This window comes from Eurosta solidaginis, chromosome 1 (assembly GCF_040869045.1).
Source record: "Eurosta solidaginis isolate ZX-2024a chromosome 1, ASM4086904v1, whole genome shotgun sequence".
NCBI classification, from domain to species: Eukaryota; Metazoa; Arthropoda; class Insecta; order Diptera; family Tephritidae; genus Eurosta; species Eurosta solidaginis.
Genome location: NC_090319.1, coordinates 63,644,207 through 63,665,323, shown reverse-complemented (window position 1 = coordinate 63,665,323; position 21,117 = coordinate 63,644,207). Strand labels below are relative to the sequence as shown.

General features: G+C 34.6%; 1 protein-coding gene and 1 long non-coding RNA gene across 37 annotated transcripts in view; one reads left to right on the top strand and one right to left on the bottom strand.

Moving 5' to 3' along the window:
* GluClalpha (glycine receptor alpha 1) overlaps positions 1-7,243 on the top strand; it is a 182,633-nt gene extending 175,390 nt beyond the window's left edge. For 19 of the 35 annotated variants that reach the window (XM_067756841.1, XM_067756786.1, XM_067756861.1 and 16 more), the window contains 2 exons: positions 94-210; positions 399-7,242. In XM_067756841.1, the coding sequence (XP_067612942.1) occupies positions 94-210; positions 399-408 (127 nt within the window). In that variant the 3' untranslated portion in view covers positions 409-7,242. Of the gene's footprint in view, positions 1-93 lie in introns of all 35 variants that reach the window. The other 16 variants (XM_067756912.1, XM_067756928.1, XM_067756870.1 and 13 more) reach the window with 11 other exon arrangements.
* Positions 6,567-20,462, bottom strand: LOC137233721 (uncharacterized). 2 transcript variants are annotated; one of them, XR_010947546.1, is made up of 3 exons: positions 20,235-20,462; positions 20,050-20,175; positions 6,567-8,585 (listed from the first exon to the last, which is right to left on the bottom strand). It is a non-coding gene; the product is annotated as an uncharacterized lncRNA (long non-coding RNA). The 2 variants fall into 2 exon arrangements; XR_010947547.1 differs by having other exon boundaries at positions 6,568-8,585; positions 20,050-20,170; positions 20,235-20,460.
* Positions 20,463-21,117: the final 655 nt, after the last annotated feature.

The following is a 21,117-nucleotide window of genomic DNA, read 5'->3' as shown; positions in this document are numbered from 1 at the left end:
ACTTACTGCGATTTATCAACTAATCAATTTTATTGCTTACTCGTACTCGTAAATATATTTTTTAACTGTGCTGCAAACAAACACTCAACAAAGACAATGTTCTAGATCGAAGAGGATTGATGTTATATCACGGATAACGTTCCCGCTGGTATTTGCGTTATTCAATCTGGTCTACTGGAGCACTTATCTCTTCAGGGAAGAAGAGGATGAGTAAATGACAAAAACTATAATTAACAAACAGAATTTGCTAAAAATAATGCTAATATATTGATTTCTCTTTGTTTTTCTCTATTTTTTCGTTTATTTATTTTTTTTTTTATTTGCTTTTAATTTTGCCTTTTACTCGTTTGCATGATTTTTGGTTTTGGCTTCTTCAACGATAATTGGAATATTTAAAGGACCTTCTAAAGCCGATCTAATTGTGATGATAATGAAATCGATGCTAAAACGCAATGCAGAATACTAGGAATAAGCAGCTATGTAGAATCCACAAACAAAGAAAAAAATATATCGAACGCAAAATTCGTAAGACACATAACAACAATAAGAATAAGCATTACGCGCGAAATAAATTCAATTTTTAAAAAAGTGTAAACAAACAAAAAATACAACAAATACAAACAAGCATACTTATGGCACAAAAGGGTCCACAATCACAAACAGTAATAGAAGAAAATATAATTAAAATAAGCAAATTAAAATAATTAGGTTATGTTTTTAGAAATAAGAACAACAAAAAGCATATGAATTTAGATAAACAAATTAATTACTGCGATAGACAAAAGACGCGCGTGCGTTAACAGAATAAGAAGAGAGAGCGAATTATGCTTGGTTTTCATAATACTAGGTTCAAACACACACCAAATTGGCAATTTATACTGTTTGGGCAATTTATTACGCAATTTGTCATATAATAAATTGTAATAATAAATTGCCAATTTAAAAAAAAATTGTGTAATAAATTGTTTCAAACTGCAAATGCAACATTGTAAAGTGTGTTTAATGAGTATATATAAACGTCAGTTACGCATGGCTGAACTATATGGTTGGCTCATTTCATCAGCTGATTTTATGTCTTTCATTTCATTGGAGTAGGGATTGTCAAAAGAAGATGGCAAAATCAAAATGAAACCAAAAGATTAAACATATTTTTTTTTCCAACCCACAAAAATTTCAAAGTTTTATGTTTTCATTCCATTCCATTCACCTAATACCAACTCGCACATTTTGACAGTCTCAACAAAGATATGTTGTCACTGTAGAGATGAGCCAACCAGCTATCAATTTAATATTGTGTAAGCTAAATAGAGTTGTATGAACGCCACTCAATTTAATTCGAAATAGCCTCAATTTATTTTTCTGTTTGAACATAGTATAAGTCTAAATTGACTGACTTCAAAAACTGCCTTAAACTGACGCGCTAATCATTTGGTGTCAAAGTTTCCATTGTATTACCTTGCTGACTCGAAGTCGATAAAGCAGTGTGTGGTCAAAACCCTGATTAAAATTTTGTTCACATTTATATCACACACGCATGCTGTGGTATTGTATATAGATGGAAAACGAATGGAATGAAGTTAATTGACATATTCCTTGCCACTTAGTAGTCAAAACGTAAGGCAAAAGCAATTGACGTCCAATGTACAGCCGTTTTCATTGATATGACAGTGTTTGTGGGCAAATTTTACCTAGTGAAAACCAATTACCATAAGCATAACACTTAGCTTTCATTACGTCAAAATGCCTGACGTAAAATTATATCACATAACTGACTCGGAACCGATAAAGCAGTGGTTTTGAACACACCTAACCTCGAATTTGGTTTTCATTTATTTCAAAACACGTTTTATTTATCCCATTGTTTCACACGCTGTGGTTTTATAAATTGCTGATATATCAGTTGGCCAACGAGAAGTATTGCCAAAGTATTGGCAAATTAAGTTTAATGTCAAATTCGCATTATATCTAAGCAATTGCTGCTTTTCGTAATGCTCTGTTGTGATATGATCAAAATGGCTGACAACAAAAACTGCCACAAACTAGCGCGATACTTATTTGTGTTCAACGTTTTTCTATTATATTTATCCATTAAATGAATCTATGTCGATAAGGCAGTGTGTAGTCAAAATCGAATCACGAATTTCGTGTCGTTTTTACAACACGTTTTGTTATTTCCCATTGTTTCAAAAAAAAAAAAAAAAATTATGGAATGCCATTTGGCAAACATTAAATAAAAATGAAGTTTAATCTCGTATTTGCCATGCTATTCCGAAATTGCCATTTTCACGTACTGGTCAATTTAATTGTCACTTCGTTTGACGTGGAATGACCAACCGTTTTTATTGTATGGCAAAGTTTGTGCTCAAATTTGACCTAGTGAAAACCAAGCATTAGTAATAAGCCTAAGGCGTAACTTTTACACACATACACATACTTACACCACAATGTTTTACATGTAAATTTAATTACATATGTATAAATTAGGACTTTCTAAGATCATTATTTGAAATTAATATCTGTCATGTATGTACCTTCTTATACCATAAATATTACTAGAGCTCTTGTTTAACGACTAACGGACTGATGTGAAGAGATTACCACCTGAAACTATTTAAGGGCCCTTTTCACCATCTTTAGTTAAGTTAGACTGTATCTAAAAAATAAATAACCTCCGAAGAGGTCTAGGGCAGAGCTTCTCTTCCAATTTGCGTCGTGCTCCTCTTGATTTTCCCTACAAATTGGCCGGACGGCACCTACATGTTTTATGCTGACTCCGAACGGCATCTGCAATGCAGATGAGTTTTCACTGAGAGCTTTTCATGGCAGAAATACACTCGGAGCGCTTGCCAAACACTGCCGAGGAGCGACCCCGCTTAGAAACATATCCTTCTAATTGAAAACCCTTATTTAAAAAATTTTGATGTTGCTTTGCCCGAGGTGCGAACCAGTGACGTAGGCGAAGCCTCCAGACTTTATCTAGAGCTTAATTTACCAGATAGCTTCATTTCATATTTTTGTTTTCACCAACAAGTTCTAAACATCTCGTCAGCCATCATTGGGGACGGCGACCTTACCTCGGAAAACTCTGCAGTAGTCAGGCACCTCGAATTTCCGGCTTGCGACGAGCTCATAACAGAATCCAATCATCAGCTTCTCTACGACAATATAAGATTTACGTTCTCCACTTTTGTTCTTTCAGATATAAGTAGTTTAGACATATTAGTCCGAAATTATTGAGATCGAGTACGAAAAACTTGATATCCTTTCCACAATGTTCCGCATATAGTTAGAACCACTTAGGCTAGCGAATCCATATTGAAATCAAGAAAAGCGTAAAACTCTCACGACATCATTCAACAAAGTACTAGGCACCATCTAGGCTGCACACATCATGGACTTTTGGCACTATGAAGAGGATTTTGTCGATGGCTGGGATAGCACTCAGTCAGGATCAACCAGAGGTTCAACAAACCCTTACTCAATAAAAACACGGTATTTATGTGAATAAGACGAATGCATACACACACATTATTGGTGGTGCTAGAATGGCAGCATCTTTCCATACCAAGAGGTTCGTAAGCGGATCAGCGCAGTAACAGCCGATCAGCAATGGGATGCAACGTGGAATGTGGCGACGGCAACAGCTGAGTGGTAGGGCGGCCAACAGCGATCGTAAGGCAACGAAGCGTGTTCCAGTGGCGAAGCCAGTAAAGGGACATCAGTGATAATGGGTTTGTAATGTTAGGGCTTGATTACCTTCAAGCAGTATCGGCTTGTTCGCGGGTGCGGCGTCGTTACCTATTCCAAGGCTGTAGGAATCGAATAAGTGTTGGCTCACTCACAGTACCTACTTCGCTTTAATCGAGTTGAGAAATTAATTGCTTGTTTCAGCACCTCAGTGATTTTTGTCCAGCTGTGAAATGTTTGTTGTGTATCTGTTGTTACTTGCTGCGGTATACATTTAGGTGCAGGTGGAGTAAAAGAGGAGGTCGTGCTTTTATAACGTCGCTATGTTATAGCACTAAGCTTTTCTCAAGAAAATGACATAGATCTAATTGGCCTATGAAGAGATTGATCAAAAATGAATTCAATATTTGTGTAGTTAGTTTCCAACTGCTCTAAGGTAGTAGTATCAATAGTTGACTCTAGCGTTAAAAAAGATGCGAAATTTTTAATGGCGGATAGTCGATTACCTACAAGAGCTCTAAGGTTAACGGTATTTATTATATACATCTATAATTCAATTTTGTTCAAATAATTTTTTGTATTTATTGAAGTTTCTTGGTTTTTCCGAACATACATGATTTTGTAGGCCTAAGCGAGTATTCAACAACTGCATAATTAGAATTTCGAATACATCCTCAAAATCTGGATTTAGGTAGAGACAAAAAACCCCCCTTTCATCGCAAGGGCTCAATCAGTCTCTACCTTCTTTGCTACCAACGTATAGAAGATTATGGAACTATCGAATTTATACTGGCTAACTGGCAGTAGCGTAGAAGGTAGGTAGGGTTCAACAAATGCTGGGACTTGGCTCAGAAAACCGCGTTATATGCAACCATCCTTTGCACGTGACACACTGGCAGGAGTGTGACCGTGCTAAATATATTTTTTTTTCCACTAAGAGTAGCAAATTCACTTCTTTGTAGCCGGGTTAGGTTCAACACCTTCCCGGAGCAAGATAGTATAGAGCAGTCCAGCTGTAAGGATCTGCTCTGAATATGCCAATTTGTGGAGAATAAATTAAATGGAGTTACACTAATATGAAAACTCTTGATTGGGAAGGATGCCGGATCACTATCGTGCATAGAACCGGCTGCCGCGGGAAGCCGTTGAAAATGATAATCAATGATGGCGCCCAAGCAAGCATCTGCATATAAAAGTATGGGAACTCCTTCAAGTGGAGAAATGAATTTTGATATGTAGAAACCCAGCGATAATGGGGAGAGGATACAAGCCTTGTTTTATCCTTCCTGATTTTACTGTGTCTTCTTTCAGCCCCACAGATGCTTGGAATATATGTTTCTTCGAGATCTTGAAGAAGTGAGACGTAATTGACGGTGTCAAAAGCTATCTGAGACTATTTTATAGTGAGGACAGTTTTGATTGCTAATTTATCTGAGTACCAAAGCATTTATTGCAGTGATGGTGCCTTGTTTTTTTCGGGATTCCATGCCGAGAATGAGGTAACCGCAAGGGAACATAACTCTCCTTGCTTTTTTTGCTAGTGATACCATTTGAACAAATGGGTTGGGATGTTTTTGTTATTCTAGATGGCTTACGTAGTTTCTGTGGTGATTATGGCAATGGCTGGGTCAATATTTTTCAGGTTTCATACTGCATGCTGCTTTAATATTTGAGTATGTTTGCCAAATGTTTCGTTGCCTAAAAGAACACACCCAACATTTGGGTTTGACACTACTCGAAGTGGCAGGTCGAATGTGATTAAACCATACCTTCATCACCACGTTGGGGTCGTTCTTTCGGACTATATTCCTTAAATTTGCTCGTTTGCTCACTTTCTCTCACTTAAGTTGCTCCATTAAAAATGTGTTTCGAGCGATTTTTCGGTATTCTATATGCGCAAAAGCCGGTGTTTAACTGAAGATTTTACGCATATTGAGTACTGCGAGCAGGACATCAGATGCGCAGCAGCTCTCCGTAAGTTTGAGAAACCCAAACCGGCAGGTAAGGTTAGGTTGAACTGTTCGGTCCACGAGGACCTCACATAGACTGAATGAGTCCGTAGTGTTACCAGAAGTTTGATTTAACGACCAAACTGTAAAACCCTATCAAAAACCAAGACCTATGTTATAAAATAACTCCGTCCTCTTGGCAAATACTAAAAGCTTCCTAGGACTTAAGCCACTTGCAGCTTCTAGATCTGACAGCTGTATCACTCCTAATACCTGGAGTCTTAGCCAGGCAAGCGCAGGGCATGAGCACAGAACATGCTCGATCGTTTCCTCCACCAGCGCGCACTTCCTACATCTGCTATCACTGACCAAGCCTAATTTAAAGACATGTGACGCCAGAAGGCAGTGTCCAGTCAGAATACTCGTCATGAGTCATAAGTCCACTCTTTTTAATGATAGAAGCAACTTTGTTAGTCTAAGGTTGTAAGACATACACATGATCTTCGACACTTTACAGCCCCGCCCTTGAACCCACGCCTTTCCTGCTTGGTCGATCATGTGCATCTCTCGCCTGCGCTTAATCTCGCCCTTTTTAGCTAGTTCATCCGCTTTTTCATTCCCATCTATTCCCAAAATGACCTGGGACCCAATATAGATGTATGCTTCTCCCTGTCGAATGGTCGGTAAAGTGATACAATGTACGTATTCAATTCACACGTATTGCTTGCTAATAAGCGATTGAACGACACGAAACGATGCATCAAGTGATTTGAGCGACCATTGCACTCTCACTAACACAGCCGCATTCTCATTTTGCCAACGTCTGTATTGAAGTTCACGTAGGTTCGACGTAGTCAGTCGCCATATAAGGCAGTTGAACAGTTATGCGCTGATGGTTTTCTGAGAGAAATGCTCGACAAAAAAACTCTAGGACGGGACTTTTCGCAAAAATATATTAGGGTGTTATTTCCCTATAGCCACCTAATATATTTCTATCTAACCGTCAGTGTATAGACAATTTCAGAAAAATATAATACTATTACATTAGAAAAATTGTTATTTAAATTTTATTAAAAAAACAACTTAACATAAATGCGAGGGTCAACTGATGAGAACGTGCCCTTTAAAATTTAACTATACTAAAAGCGATATAGAATTATAGCGTTAAATTAAAAAAAAAAAAAAACAAGTATAAAAAGTAGGCACCACATTTATCTGTTATCCCTCGTAAACTAGGATTATCTTATATTATTTTTCCACCTTCATTGCTCATTTACTTGTATTTAGGTATTTAATTTCATACTCATGATATATAAGCATACATTTTTATAAATATTAAACTCATGTTAAGTTCACATTAACTGTGATTAAATTTGTAAATATGTTTTGAAAATTAATTGCCATTGAAATGCTTGCAATCATTATTACACATACTTTATTGTTATAAAAAAAAAATATTATTATTTATGTTTCAAACAAATAGTTTTAAAATTGTTGCTAAGGTTCATGTGTAAATTAAGTAAATCAAATTAGTTATGTAACTAAATAAATTCTCTCATATTTATATTTATGTTGATATCTTAAAAAATATTTAGGTTAAAATGTGTTTTTAAAAAAAAAAATAAAATGTTAATGATTTTTTTGTAAAATCGAAAGAAAAGAATTAACAAATTAATTGTTGTAGATTATTTTTAATACGATGTGTTTTGATTTTTGGCTAAAATTTAACAATTGACTGGTGGGTACAAAAAATTTTTCTTAAGTTTTGTTAGATAAATTTGCTTCATTATTGTCTAAATATAAAACTATTTCATTTTGCCAAATCTTTTTATATTAACATTAGTTAGTTTTTCAGATAGTAGCATATATATTAACCAAGTTATATAAAGTATTTATTATGTAGCTTATAGCTTTTAATAGTTAAAAGATTTTAGTAGTTTTTATTCATATTTTTCTCTCTATTTCAAATTATGCACAGCTCTTTTTTTAATAAGTTTTTTAATTAATTAGTTACTTATTTGTAGTAAAATAGGTAGAATTTTTTCGTATATTATATAAGTAGATTTTAATAAGCTTTTATTAATATAAATATAAAAAGAGGTTAGTTAACGCGTCTCTCTCTTATAGAGAAACACTTTTTACATTTTCATCTCTCAAACGTTTTATGCACCAGCCCAGCGCAATCTGTCTAGCCGTTGCACCCATTCATCGATAAAAACAAATGTGCTTAAACTAACGCAAATGCATCGGAGTGAATGAGAGAGCAGCAGTGAAAGTGAGAAGAAATATCAGAAGTACATATAAGTTTCAAGTGGGATTATCTATTCGCCTTTAAGAAACTCATAGGAACTTTCAACGACGGCTATGATAGTGTTGCAAATCTTAAAAATTCTAGCTAAATCTTTAACTTCTGTTATCGTTCGAATCACTGAACTGTCGAATGAATAAACTCAAATCTTCAGTATGTCAAAAGGCTCTTAATTTACAGCACTAATATGGTACTAGAATTTTACAATTGAAATTATACGCGTACTTCACTTGTAATGTGTTAAAATCAAACTGAATAACTATTTCCCAGACTGGGCTGCTTTTATACACTCAGTTGTTTCGTCCGCCTTTTTCTCCCACGTTGTAGTGTAGACTTCTTGTGAACAGCCTTCTCGATTAGTTGCTTATTTATACCTCTCATATCTCCGCATCTCATATTCGCTGTTGTCTTCTACGTTGTCTGCTCTCTTTGTTGCTGTGTAGATGTGTGCGTAGCTTTTTGTTTTATCATCTGTTTGCACTACTGTTGTGGTTATGCAGCGTTTATTTATTACCGGCATAGTTTCGGAGCTGCTAATATTCGCCACAATGGACCCAGCAGCGGTTTCTAATGCTATCTGCTCTCAGGTATTCTTGTAGAAATACATAGTCCTCTCAAACAACACCGAAGAAATAGTTTTTCTAAAATGGGAATTGCGTTATGGGAATTCGTCAAAACAATGAAATTGAAAGCAGTAGAGGTATTCACTAACTTTTAACGATACAATTTGTCGAGAAGGACTTGCGATACTGATTGTGCTATTTACTAACTTAGCTTTAATATCGCTAACGAGTTGACAACTACATACGTTTAATTTAATAGCAACAGCAGTTAGTGGCTTTAGAGGTAAGGCCGTAAACTAAATTTAAATCTTCTGCTGTTATTTAGGGACAACAGTTGATAATACATTAAGGAATCTCGATAAAAAATGGTTACTGAATAGCGATGTCGTTATGTTTAACGATTCGCTTATAAGGAAATTGTGAATGTCGTTAACAAAGTTAATGAATTCCGCAACAGGAATCATTTATTATGTAGGCAAAGTTTTAAAAAAAAGTTTTTTTCAATTTTGAGAAATTTGTATGCCTAAGGGCCGATTTCTCAAGTAAACTATAATGTTTATATGTCCGATAAAAAATTGTTTTTTTGTAAAAAAAAATATTTGGCTTCATGGGGCAAATAAATATTAGACCTCACGTGATAAAACGGCTCTTAGTAAAACCGGGAACAAATGTATTTTCCCTGCTGTATCTAAGGCAGTATTTTTTTTTTTAATTATAAATACATATGTCTACAAAACTACATTGTTAAAAGTTTGAGCCTAAATCTGAAAATTTTTTATACTACTAATTTGGATACAAATTAAAGTTACATAATTTTTCGTGGTAAGGAGTGCGCAGAACTTCGTCTCATTATTAGACCAGAGATATCTACACTTGAATAAAAAAATTATAATAAAACTGCGTGGAACATAAGTTTAAACTTTATGGTTTGGTTGTAAAACGAGAAATGTCTAGAAATTTCGTTTTTTCGATTTTTTAAACTTTTTGGTTCTATTTAAAATCAATTTTGAGATTTAGACCTATAGACCAATTTAACAAAAAGTTTAAAAATTAAACCGAATAAAATTAAAAAATCTATTACTAAATTTAGCACGAAAAATTTTGAAAAATTGCTTAAATCGATGAGTGGTTTAAGATTTTCACTCAAAATTTCAACCGTATATATAAGTAAAGGGCTTAATAAGTGGATTAGCACCTTAGCTTATGTTTTAGGAAATTTCAACAAGCCTAGGTGAGTTTGTAACAAATTTTTGATAATATTAGCATCGATAGGGCAAAGTGACGTAGCTGTGACTTTGACCTACTTTGAACTTTTTGACATCAATTCAAACAAAGCGTTGCCAAGCTTTATTCCTCTCATGGCAAACAAAAATTAGATCTTATGTACACTTCATCGCTTACACCTTGCTAAGTGCTGCAGCAATAATGAAGATGACTACATCGTATGAGGCAGTTGGGTGCTAATCAAGAAACAGGTACAAACAGCGTCGACTTAGAGTGTAAATCAACTACCAGATAGATTGTTAGAACAGAAGATACTGCATTATCCAAGCACATGGCGACGCTTACTTAGACATGATCTGAACTTCACTTCCTCATCAACTAATATGAGTCTCCTTTGCTAATCAAATACATATACATAATATTGATATAATGGCGAACCTCGAAAGCATTGCTTATAATGCAGTGCTATAGATCCAAGGTTACTAATCAAGTTATGTTGAGCACGCCGAAATATATTCCACACAGTTTGCGCCTGAAAACATGTAGTATATGTACATACATATGTGTGCCAAAGTATACGTATATAAAGGAATAGCAACAAAAAATCAAATGTTACAGATAAATTGCAAAGCGTGTAGCTGGGCATTCAAATGGTTGAGAAGCTCAGCACCTGAAAAGCTAGCTGACGAAGAAAAGAAATTCAGCAACCTGGCCTAGTAACCATCCTCGTGTGCACATTTCATAACTTTTCGCCACTATCAATTACATATTTCCTTCTTAGTGTATGTCACTTCAGCATTAGGTGAAAGTTTTCGAACAGATGATTGCTGGTTCTTGTGACTACTTTCTTACGATGTATTTGGGAACTCAGAACCTGAATAAAATGAATTGCATACTTTCTTTAGATTTTACATTGTGGAGTAAGGCGAATTGTTAAAAAAAAAAACCGTTATGGCAATTTGAATGTGGGTAATTTTAAAAACATATACGCGCGTTGCTTGGGGATCTCTGAGTCAACTTCTTTCACAAGGTGGAGCAAGATAATTGCTACATTTTGCTTAAATAACATTTTTCTATTACATAGATTTCAAAAAAGTTCAACCATCACCACATACGGATGGTGCACATAAAGCAAAAGCTGCACATTCCCTGCAAAAAATGCGATTAATCAAGAATTAATTTGGATGAGTCTCAAAGGAGTATGCGACTTTAGCAACTTTTGATTAAGTTTTATGGGTTGGAGTAATCTTTTTGTTTGAACATGTTCTATGAAGAAACTAGTTATTCTGTCCTGTCCTGTTAATGACTGCATGGGCTATGTCGGACTGGTCCTCTTATACACGTAAGGGTCCTCTCGGCCAGATATTGTTTCAATTCTCTTTTATATATTTGGTGGACAGCTCATTTTTCTAGTCTCTCTTAAATCTTTAAAGGTACTGACCGACAGGTCCTCTTTGTACTTGTACGAGAACTCATATCGATTTTATCTTTTTTTAACTTTAATACAGTATTTTAATCTTTTTGGGTGTCGAAGCAATATACAAATTAAACAAATATAATTATAATAGAAATAGTATTTTAAGCTCGTTATATGGTTCCGATTTTTTTCTTAAAATTGGCGACATAAATTTTAAGCTGACTAAACCAAACTGTATCGAAAAGGCACTAAAGGGGGATCAATCGTAGACCACTCTCATTGGGGATTAATCGCATGACTTTTGCAGGGTATTTTTCCATTAGATTGTAATCTGAACCCAAAACTGCAATGATATATCTATTGATGTGCGGCGCTTCTTGAGAAATGTCCTCTGCCTTATTTCATACTTTTCATTAAACCAAATTTGTTAGACTTCATATTAGCAAATGAAAAAAAACTATTATCTATTATAACTGTATATACATAGTTATAAATTTCTAAGTTTAATTGTATGTTTGTAAAAAGTTTATAACTATGTATAAGAAAATTCAAATGAGATCAAACACTAAAACAACTTGTAAACACAAATAAATAAAAGAATCAGCACAGAACACTAACAAGTCATAGACATGAAACAGTCATCATTTTTAGAAAGAGCGTAAAGAAATAAAAAAATGAATAAAACTTAACCTTGTATAAAATTATTGGTTTCATGCTCTATTTAATATAAAAAAAGAAACAAATTATAAAAACTAAATTGTAGTCCTATTATAAAAAAAACAATCACACATTGCACAAAAACACTTTAAATACAGTTAACTACATAAATTGAGCTAAACTTATCAAGCACAAAATAAATTAAAAAGCTCGCTCGCTTTAAAACCAAACAACTTTAGCCCCTAAACCGTATACACCCATCATACCCTCTTTGGTGACCCAATCGCACGTAATGCAGTCAAAATTATCATGAATTCTACATAGCATATTCTCAAAGCGAGTTTAGAGCGCGTTATCCAAATTTTAATATTTTTTTCCTTTTATTTGCTAGTGAAACTGCTTTTTTGATTGCTTTATTATTTGTTTTTAACTAAATATACATATATATTATAAATTTTTTTTATTTTTCTATTACTAACTATTAAAACCTCCTAATTAACTAATTAGTTAATGTGCTGAAATGTAAGTAAGTGTTAAAAAAAATTAGCGTTAGATTAAACTAGCAACTAAACAATTATCAAAAAAGTAAAACATAAAATAAAAATAATGAAAAAAAACATTTTTAATTAAATGTAGGTATAGAACTATGTAAATGCTTTGTTGTAACTATATGTGAAATATGATAAGAATAAGAGTTACAAAAAAAACATAAAAATAAAACTAAAATAATACCAATTATAAAACATTAAAAAAACATACGGCAAAATATAACACAAACTAAAAAAAATATTACGAAAATGAATTGAAAGTTATAAATAAAATGCAAAAGAAATAAAAAAAACCAATAAATAAAATAAAAATTTAAGCATAAAAGAAAAATTAAAAATATAATGAGCATACAAATAATACTATTACAAATTTCAAAAATTCGTGGTTATTATTTTCCGGCGGTTATCGATTCGAATCACTGAACTATCAAATAAGTAAACATTGAAATTCCATGTATCAAAATGTTTTTTATCCAGCACTACTATGGTAGTAGAACTTCACAGCTAAATCTATTCGCGTACTTCACTTATAATGGAGTAAAGTCAAACTGGTTAATCATTCCCTATGATGCGCAGCTTATATACCACTTATTTAGTTTGTTTTTATTTTCCCATAGGGATTAGACCTATCGCAAACTGTTGCTTATTTACTTCTCGCTCTTCTGTTTCCCATATCACAGATTATGTGTAACAGTAGCGCCAGCTTAAGGTAGTTGGTGTACTATAAAGATGTCTACGTTGTAATTTATATATTATAAATGTTATAATTACGAATTTTAAATTTATAACGGCAATAAAGGTTTCTTCTTCGTTTTTTTTTTTTTGTTCAATTGTCAATTAGCTATTCTCATGATTTTGACAGAATCGGTAAAATCAGGCCAGCTCACTGTCGTCGCGCTGCTTCAACTTATAAATACTCTGAAGAACTTTTAACTAGTTATAATGTTCCAAGGTGCATCTCATCCTCCAATTGTTATAGATTTTGCTGTGCCTAGTTATTTCATGGATATTAATTCTGTGGTAGCTTGCTGTATTTCGATATCGAGCAAATTTTTGATTTCCATAACACAAAATGCCGACGAATCCAATGAAGTATTCGATAGTAGACTACCGGCAAAATTGTGAAATTTATTAATACTAGATTTCTTATTAAGATTTTTTATAAAGAGGTTAAAAAACAAACGCTGGTCAGAATATAAACTACACATATTTCTAGCTCCAAAACACTTTCTTAACACTTTTGGAAATATGAAAAGTAAAATGCTCATATAAAGTTAAATAATGAAATTGATCTCGTCGTGCATTCGGTATAGAATTGAAGTATCGAACCGAAGAGTATCGGCTTAGGGAAAGCCTGTATGCACTCATACTGCCACCAGCAGATTCAAGCCCAACTACCACAGAGAAAAATTTCTATGATCAGCCTTCTCCTCCCTCTCCTTTCACTCGAAACTTGGTCTTTCCAGCTTCACGGCTGTACACGTATTGCTCTCAAAAGAAACAGGCTGCCAAAACGATGGCGAATGGTGAACCCTGTTCTCAAAGTCTAATACCCTTAACTCGCAGTAGAAGACAGCAACCTCCCAGGGAGATGCGTGTAACTTTGGCTCAACTTCTATCTAGATACTGTAACAGGCTGAACTCCTACCTATCTAAAATCAACCCCGACATACATAATGTATGTCCTGCTTCCAACCATCATTTCAATTGCAATGTGGGATCAACGCCTCTAACACCCCTTTCTCTCTGGTCCACCCCTGTTGAAACTGCAAGTTTCCCTGTACTCCAATTAGACGATATTGATGACAATTCGTGAGTGGTCGCACCTATTGAATGAGGCGAAGTACTGATACAACAACAACAATGATGGTAAATACGGGTACTTTGGATTACTTCCGTCACACAATTTTTAGGCTGCGTTGTTTGAATTTTTTTCTCTGACATCACGTGGAAAAATTTTCACTTTAGGGTGTCACCCTACCGCCGTAGCTATGCTGATAGATCTATTTCGGAAGTCGTTTTCCATTCGTCTTAGAAATTGCTGAGCTGAGTTGAACTGTAGCAAAATCGAAAACAGATCTATACTAAGTGAACTATTTTCCTTCATTCCCTGTCAAATTCGGTAAGGGAACAAACCGGTTTCGGTCTTGTGACATCGTCAGTGCCATTTTCAGAACTGAAGTATTGACAAGGGATGACGGAAAATCTTTTCACCCTGCCGGAAAATCAACAAAACAAAGTGAATAACTGTCAAAGTTGCCTAAAATCGTAACAAAATAATACCAGGAATAAAATTATAAAACAAAGTAAAAGTAAAATAAAAAACTTTCAAATCGAGCCCTAGCAGCAATTTCAGTGTAACCAACAAAAACAAAATTTTAGAAGTGAAGTTTTCGATGGTGGCTCCCCCATGTTTCGAAGTGGCATAACTCCAAGCAATAAAGTGGGCATTATGTTACCATAGAAGAGGAGTTTTTCTTAGAATTTCCCTTCTTGGATACATGGGAGTGGCATCATCGAAACTTTCTCCTATACAATTTTGTTTGTTGGTTACACTAAAGTTGCTGTTATGGCTCGAAACGTTAATAAACATTTATGAAATACAAAGAACGTAATCATTTTAAAAGCCATGAAATCAAATACCGTTATGAATGTAATAAAACCAAATACCCAAATAACGTACAGTGCATAAAAAGTTGTTTCAAAATGTATTGTAGTAAATCCCAGAAGAGTATTGATGTAGTTTTATAACATGCAGTAGTATATATGCATCAGAGTTGGGCAACATTTATTCTAACCACGAACGATCTTTTGGTTAATATTTTTTATTTTTATTAAGTAATAAATTGTTAGCAACATTTAAAATATATATCAAAATTTATAAAATAAGACAACGCCTAACTTAAAATATTACTCGTATATTGCCCAACTCTGGTGTTTTATGTGTAAGTCACAATCAAAGCGTCGAAGTAAATAATTATGTGCATACAGGGTCTTTTCTTGCAAACAGGGGTAAATTTAACAAATATTATAAACTGAAAAGTGAAACGATTATACGACTAAGACAACAGGAAGTGACTGAATCAGTCGTTAATTGGATAGAATTGTTTATGAAAATGTTAAAACAGACAATGATAAAAATGGTGTTGATAAGTGTTACTAATACATTTTAGATATAGTATAAGTAGGGTTTAAAGAAAGAGCGCAAATAAATTCGTTCAGTTTAGAAATTTGGTATCTGTATTTAGTTGGCATTCGTAGAATTTTCAAGTTCTGGCCGCGTATGTGACTTCTTTTATCATTTCGATTCTTTATGGTAACGCGTTTCGGTGCTTGGTTTTGGCATTGTTCTCAATGAACACACGGTTGATTTAGTCATGTCCATCTGTCTGTCGGTCTGTCTGTCTGTATGTTTGAACGCAAACTAGTTTCTCAATTTTCGAGATATCATGATGAAATTCGGTGAGCTAAGGTATTTGGGTGCCCAATTGATCCTTTGTCGGAACCGACCGGATCAGCCCACTATAACACATATCCCCCATACGAAGGAAAAAGAGGGTATTTGCCATTTATTCCTAATTTTAACAGATGATTGAAATTTCACAAAATGATTACATATAATCCTAGCAGTTTTGCCCGAAAATTTTGATCAAAATCGGTGACATGCATATATAATATACATATATCTCATACAATCGATTTTTCAGATAAGAGGTTTAACGTACTTCCTTCCTAATTTTAACCGCTAGCAGCTTCAAATATTTCCAGATGCTCACAAATGCAGCATATATTATTGCCTGAAACTAATCTTTAAGATTGGTCATATATATATAATATATCCCATACAGCCGATTGTTCAGATAAATGATTTAACATAATTTCTTACTCATTTTCACAGTCAGAAGCTTGAAATTTCACAACATGCTTACACATATGTCATTTGTTATTACCTTAAAAAATCGTTATTATCGGTCATATATATATTATATATCTCATAGAACCGATTGTTGAGATAAGAGGGTTAACGAAACTTCTTACTTTTAACAGCTAGAAGCCTGAAATTCCGCAGGATGTTTACACATAAGGTATGCATTGTTGTCTGTAAAACTCGTGAAGATCGGTCATATAGTATATAATATATATCCCATACAACTGATTGTTTAGTTTTTATGAATTTTTGAAATCGCAATACATTATTTTTCAGCTCGAGTCGTGGAAGGGGTGAGTTCTGCAGCACAACCGAAGACAGTCCCGCCCTTACTTGTTTTTTTTTTTTTTGTGTGTAAAAAGCAGTTATTACATGTCTTAAGAAGTCGCACGCGTTTTATTACTTTAAAACAAATATTAATAAAATAAACAGATAATTTTATAGGTTGTGGTAACTATTCACACTTATAAAAAGATTGAAATTGAAAAATCGTGAAGAAATTGGCTATAAAAAACGTTATTTACATAAAATTATTTACTTTTACTTAAGTACATAAAAATTTTCGAGATTAGTCAATTATGGAAAAGAGGTAAAACGCATATATATAGTAGATATAAATCGGTATAACTTGGTATGTCCAAACGTTGTAAATAAACTTTGAAACTATTTTGCGAAAAGAAAAAAATAAAAATTAATTTATTGTAAAAATTTAAAGTGAAAAATAATTGTTTACATTTAAGTTAATATTTAAGATGTTAAACGCAAATATTGTATTATTTATTTTATATAAATAAATTAAGTAAAAATAAAGAACAGGGTTAGTATTATTTGTAAACTAAAAACTGGATAAATATAAATAAACAAAATATAAAAACTAAATAAACAAAAATCGGCAAAAGCATAACAATAAAATTAAAAAAGGATGAAAACACGATAATAAAAAAAGGTTATGCACGTTAGTAAAATTAAGTAAAAAAAAATTAAGTAAAAAAAAATTAAAAAAAAAAAATTATAAAACTAATATATAGGTGAATACAAAAAATGTTTGCTCAAGCTAATACTACTTAGGTTTAAAGCAAAAAATAAAAGTGGAAACAGACACAGCCAAAAACATTTAAAATTGGGAATGCCGAAAGCGAATCACAAACAAAAAGAAAAAAATAAAATTTAAATAAATTATACAAAGAGCGCAACATGACTTTCAGCCTTCAAAGCGCTATCTCGAAGTCATGAGTTGCTCGTGAACAAGCCATACACTTTGTAAACAATAAACACCTAAATTATCTTTGAGAAATATATATATTTTGGGACCAGTAAAGGCATAACCACATATAAACAGAATCTTAAAGAGGCGTTGAAGAATAAATATAACCAGTAGAAGCTATTTTCCCTCATCCCGTTAATTTTGGTTTGGAGTGAAAGCGCTTTGGACGATGAGCCATCTTCAGTGTCATTTTTCAATCACATATTGTTTATCTATTCACTCTTACTAAGATGATCCAGGCATCTATGCGAGACCACAAAATCGGTTAATAGAGGAACGCCTTAGGGTAGATCAGGGGGCTTAGAATATCCCCGCGGCAGGCACGACTGTCGTAGGAGGCGAATAAAACACCAAATTGATTGAAGGGGTTGTGTAGCGCAAAATAGAGCGTCTCCAACCCAATTGTCCACCTCACCTACCCGTGGCTATTCCTGTTACTTAAACAGCTGAGGCTCACGTTTATAGGTGTTTGGAGGGCGGGATTAGCTTGAAGATTTCATGTGGTCATACTAAATCGTTCCAGAGATGGTCGGGCTGGTGCCTTAATGGTGCTTGTTACCGGAACGTACCGGATCTGCGTCCGGCAAAGGACCATCAACATCGATAACACTCCCTAAAGCCTTCGGGGAGTGTCCTTATCGCTGCAACAACAACAACAACAGGGTGGGGTATTATCACCCGTGCTGTGGCCGCTGAACGCCAATTGCTTAGGCGGATCGATTGAAGACCAGTCAAACTTACGGCATATGCAGATGATTTTTCAATCATCATAAGCGATAGACGTCTAACAACAATCAGCTCTCTAATGAATCACACACTTCGGGATGTACAAGCCTGGGCATCTGGAGTTGGGTTAACCGTCAACACGGAAAAAATTGAAGGTATCTAATTGGGGTAGGCTTAAGCTTTGAGGAGTTATGTACAGCACAAAAAATTAGCAATTATACGAGATAGTGAGTTGTCGTGGGAACTCCATGTGGAAAATAAGGCAAAGAAAGCCTACATAAGAATGCAAGAGAATGATAGAATGCACGTGCGGGCTATTGATTAAACACTCTAATTGGGTATTTACAGCAATTGTCAAGCCCTTACTTTACTATGTAGTCCTTGGTTTGTGTGCAGCCACACAAAAAGGTCGTATACCAAAAAATTTGAGGGGACATGCTGATTATGCATGAGTAATATAACAGGAGCCTCGAAAATTACCCCTACAACGGCATTGCATGTCATTCTGGATATCCCCACCTTCAGCCCTAATGATCAAAAATATAGCGCTAGCAAGGCTTAAGGCCTCTGCTCAGCTTGTTTGCAAGCCGTATGGTTATAGCAGTATAACCTACTATATAGTCCCGTGCCTAAGCTTCGAAAGAGATATTGGGGGCACAATAGGGCCGAATGGTTGGCGCAAGGGTGCCGAAATAGCAGAATACACTACGGACCTGTATACCGATGGTATAAAATGAACGGAAGGAGTCGGATCTACGTAAACTGCGTGGCAATCTAGTTATATTGATCACTGCAGTGTCTTTGGGGTGGAAATTGTAGCAGTGAAGAAAGCAGCACATATTCTTGAGAAAACGCCCTTAAGCTGCATTCACATCAATATACATATATATTGACAGTCAGGCGGCGATCAAGGCAACAATACCATGCAGTACTTCATCAAGACGTGTCCTGGAATGCAAAGAAGTATTGAACATAAACGCAGATGAGTTGGAAAAGGACTGTTCAGCACTCGATGAATCGATGTTAGGCGTCCCAATCTGTTTGGATTGGATACAGAAGTTGCATATGATCCAACAAGCAAGAAAGGCGTGGATAAAAGCTCGGGGCTCCAAAACGTATAAGAACTTGTGCAAATCGTAAGATGTTAGACTCAGAAAGTTGCTCATATTTCTAAAGAGAGAAGATTTTTTGATGGGCACACTAACTGGACATTGCCTTCTGATGTAACATGCTTATTAGTAAGGACTCGTCAGTAACAGCAGATGTGGTAAGTTAGAAACGTCTGAGCACGTTTTGTGTTCGTGTCTTTCATCCACGAGCTCAAGCCTCCAGTAACTGGGGTTGGCAGAGTGCCGAGATCTCGAGGCAGCTATTAAGCCAGGTCCTATCAAACTTTTGTTATTCGCCAAAAGGACGAAGTTAGTTTATAACGTTAATCCTGGTACCTAATCGCGATTTTTACGGTTTGGTCGTAAAACAAACATTAAGCTGGAGACATTGGTGCTTTATCGGTAACCGTATCGGTAACCTTTTAACAGCTGATTCGACCAACCTTATGAGAATTAATGCAATCGATTATTGGTGCCGCTAAAGTCGTAACCGTATCGTAGCCAACCAATTGGGTTTTGGTTTACCGTCGTAACGATAAACAGCTGATTACGTTAGGGATACGGATACAGCGATACGACATACGGCACCAATGACTCCAGCTTTATGGTAACACTATGGACACGTTTAGTCTATGTGAGGTCTTTATTGACCGGGCAGTTCAACCTTACCTAGCACATACGCCAAAAGGGAGACCTTGCGAACCCCATAGTTTCAATAGTTTTTTATTCGACTTCATAGGACTTTTCTGGTCTCAAAATACATGTCTGCTTCTTACTACCAACTTTTGGTCTATACTAAAAAAATAATTTTAAACAACAACAACAAGGTTTTTAAACTAAATAGGTACACTTACTTTATGCCGGGCGAAAACGGTGAAAATAAATAAACTTAGTGTTTTAGTTAAAAGTAAAAAAATAAAAAAATAAAAATATATGGAAACAAAATCTGTTATTTATTAAAAAAAATTTAAGTAAAGATATACTATGCGATCAACATATGTACATATTGACAATTTGAAATACTTTTTTACCGAAATTCATGTCAGCATACATTAAATGGAAACAAAAACAATGCACACCACACTTCATTCCCTTCGCTCAAGCAAATGAAATACGTCTCATGATGCAGCCCAGTAGGCAAGGTAAAGCAACAAGAAGCTAATGGGTAGATGAATGGGTAGATAAAGTTTAATGAACACGTATAGTAATGCTCCCAATAATCAGCTCTTCTAAAAACTGCCCTCACTATGTAGCCATACATTTCATCAGCTTAGTCTAGTGCGACTAATATATTTCAACTAATACTTGATTTTCATGAGGGCAAAATGACTGACATCAAAAACTGCCTGACAGGCTGATCAGTTGGGGCCAAAAGCGTGTCAATTATGTCATATTACTGACTCGAAGTCGATAAAATAGTGCCATTTTCACTTATTTGCTAATTTAATTGTCAATTGTAGGCAAAACTGACGGCAAACGCATTTGACTTTGTATGAAATAACGTTTTTATTGATATTTTAAAGTTTATGGTCAAATTTGATCTAGAGAAAACCAAGCATAAGTTTAATTTTTGTATTATAAGACCAAAAAGTAACATCACATGAAGGCTAATCGCGAAAAGCTTTATTATCGCAGTTTTCTGCAAGCAATGACTGCTAGACTCATGTTCGAAGGCATAATAGCCGCTTTTAAAATAGGCTAGGCGATAAAATTTTGTTTACGAGTGAGCTACACCAA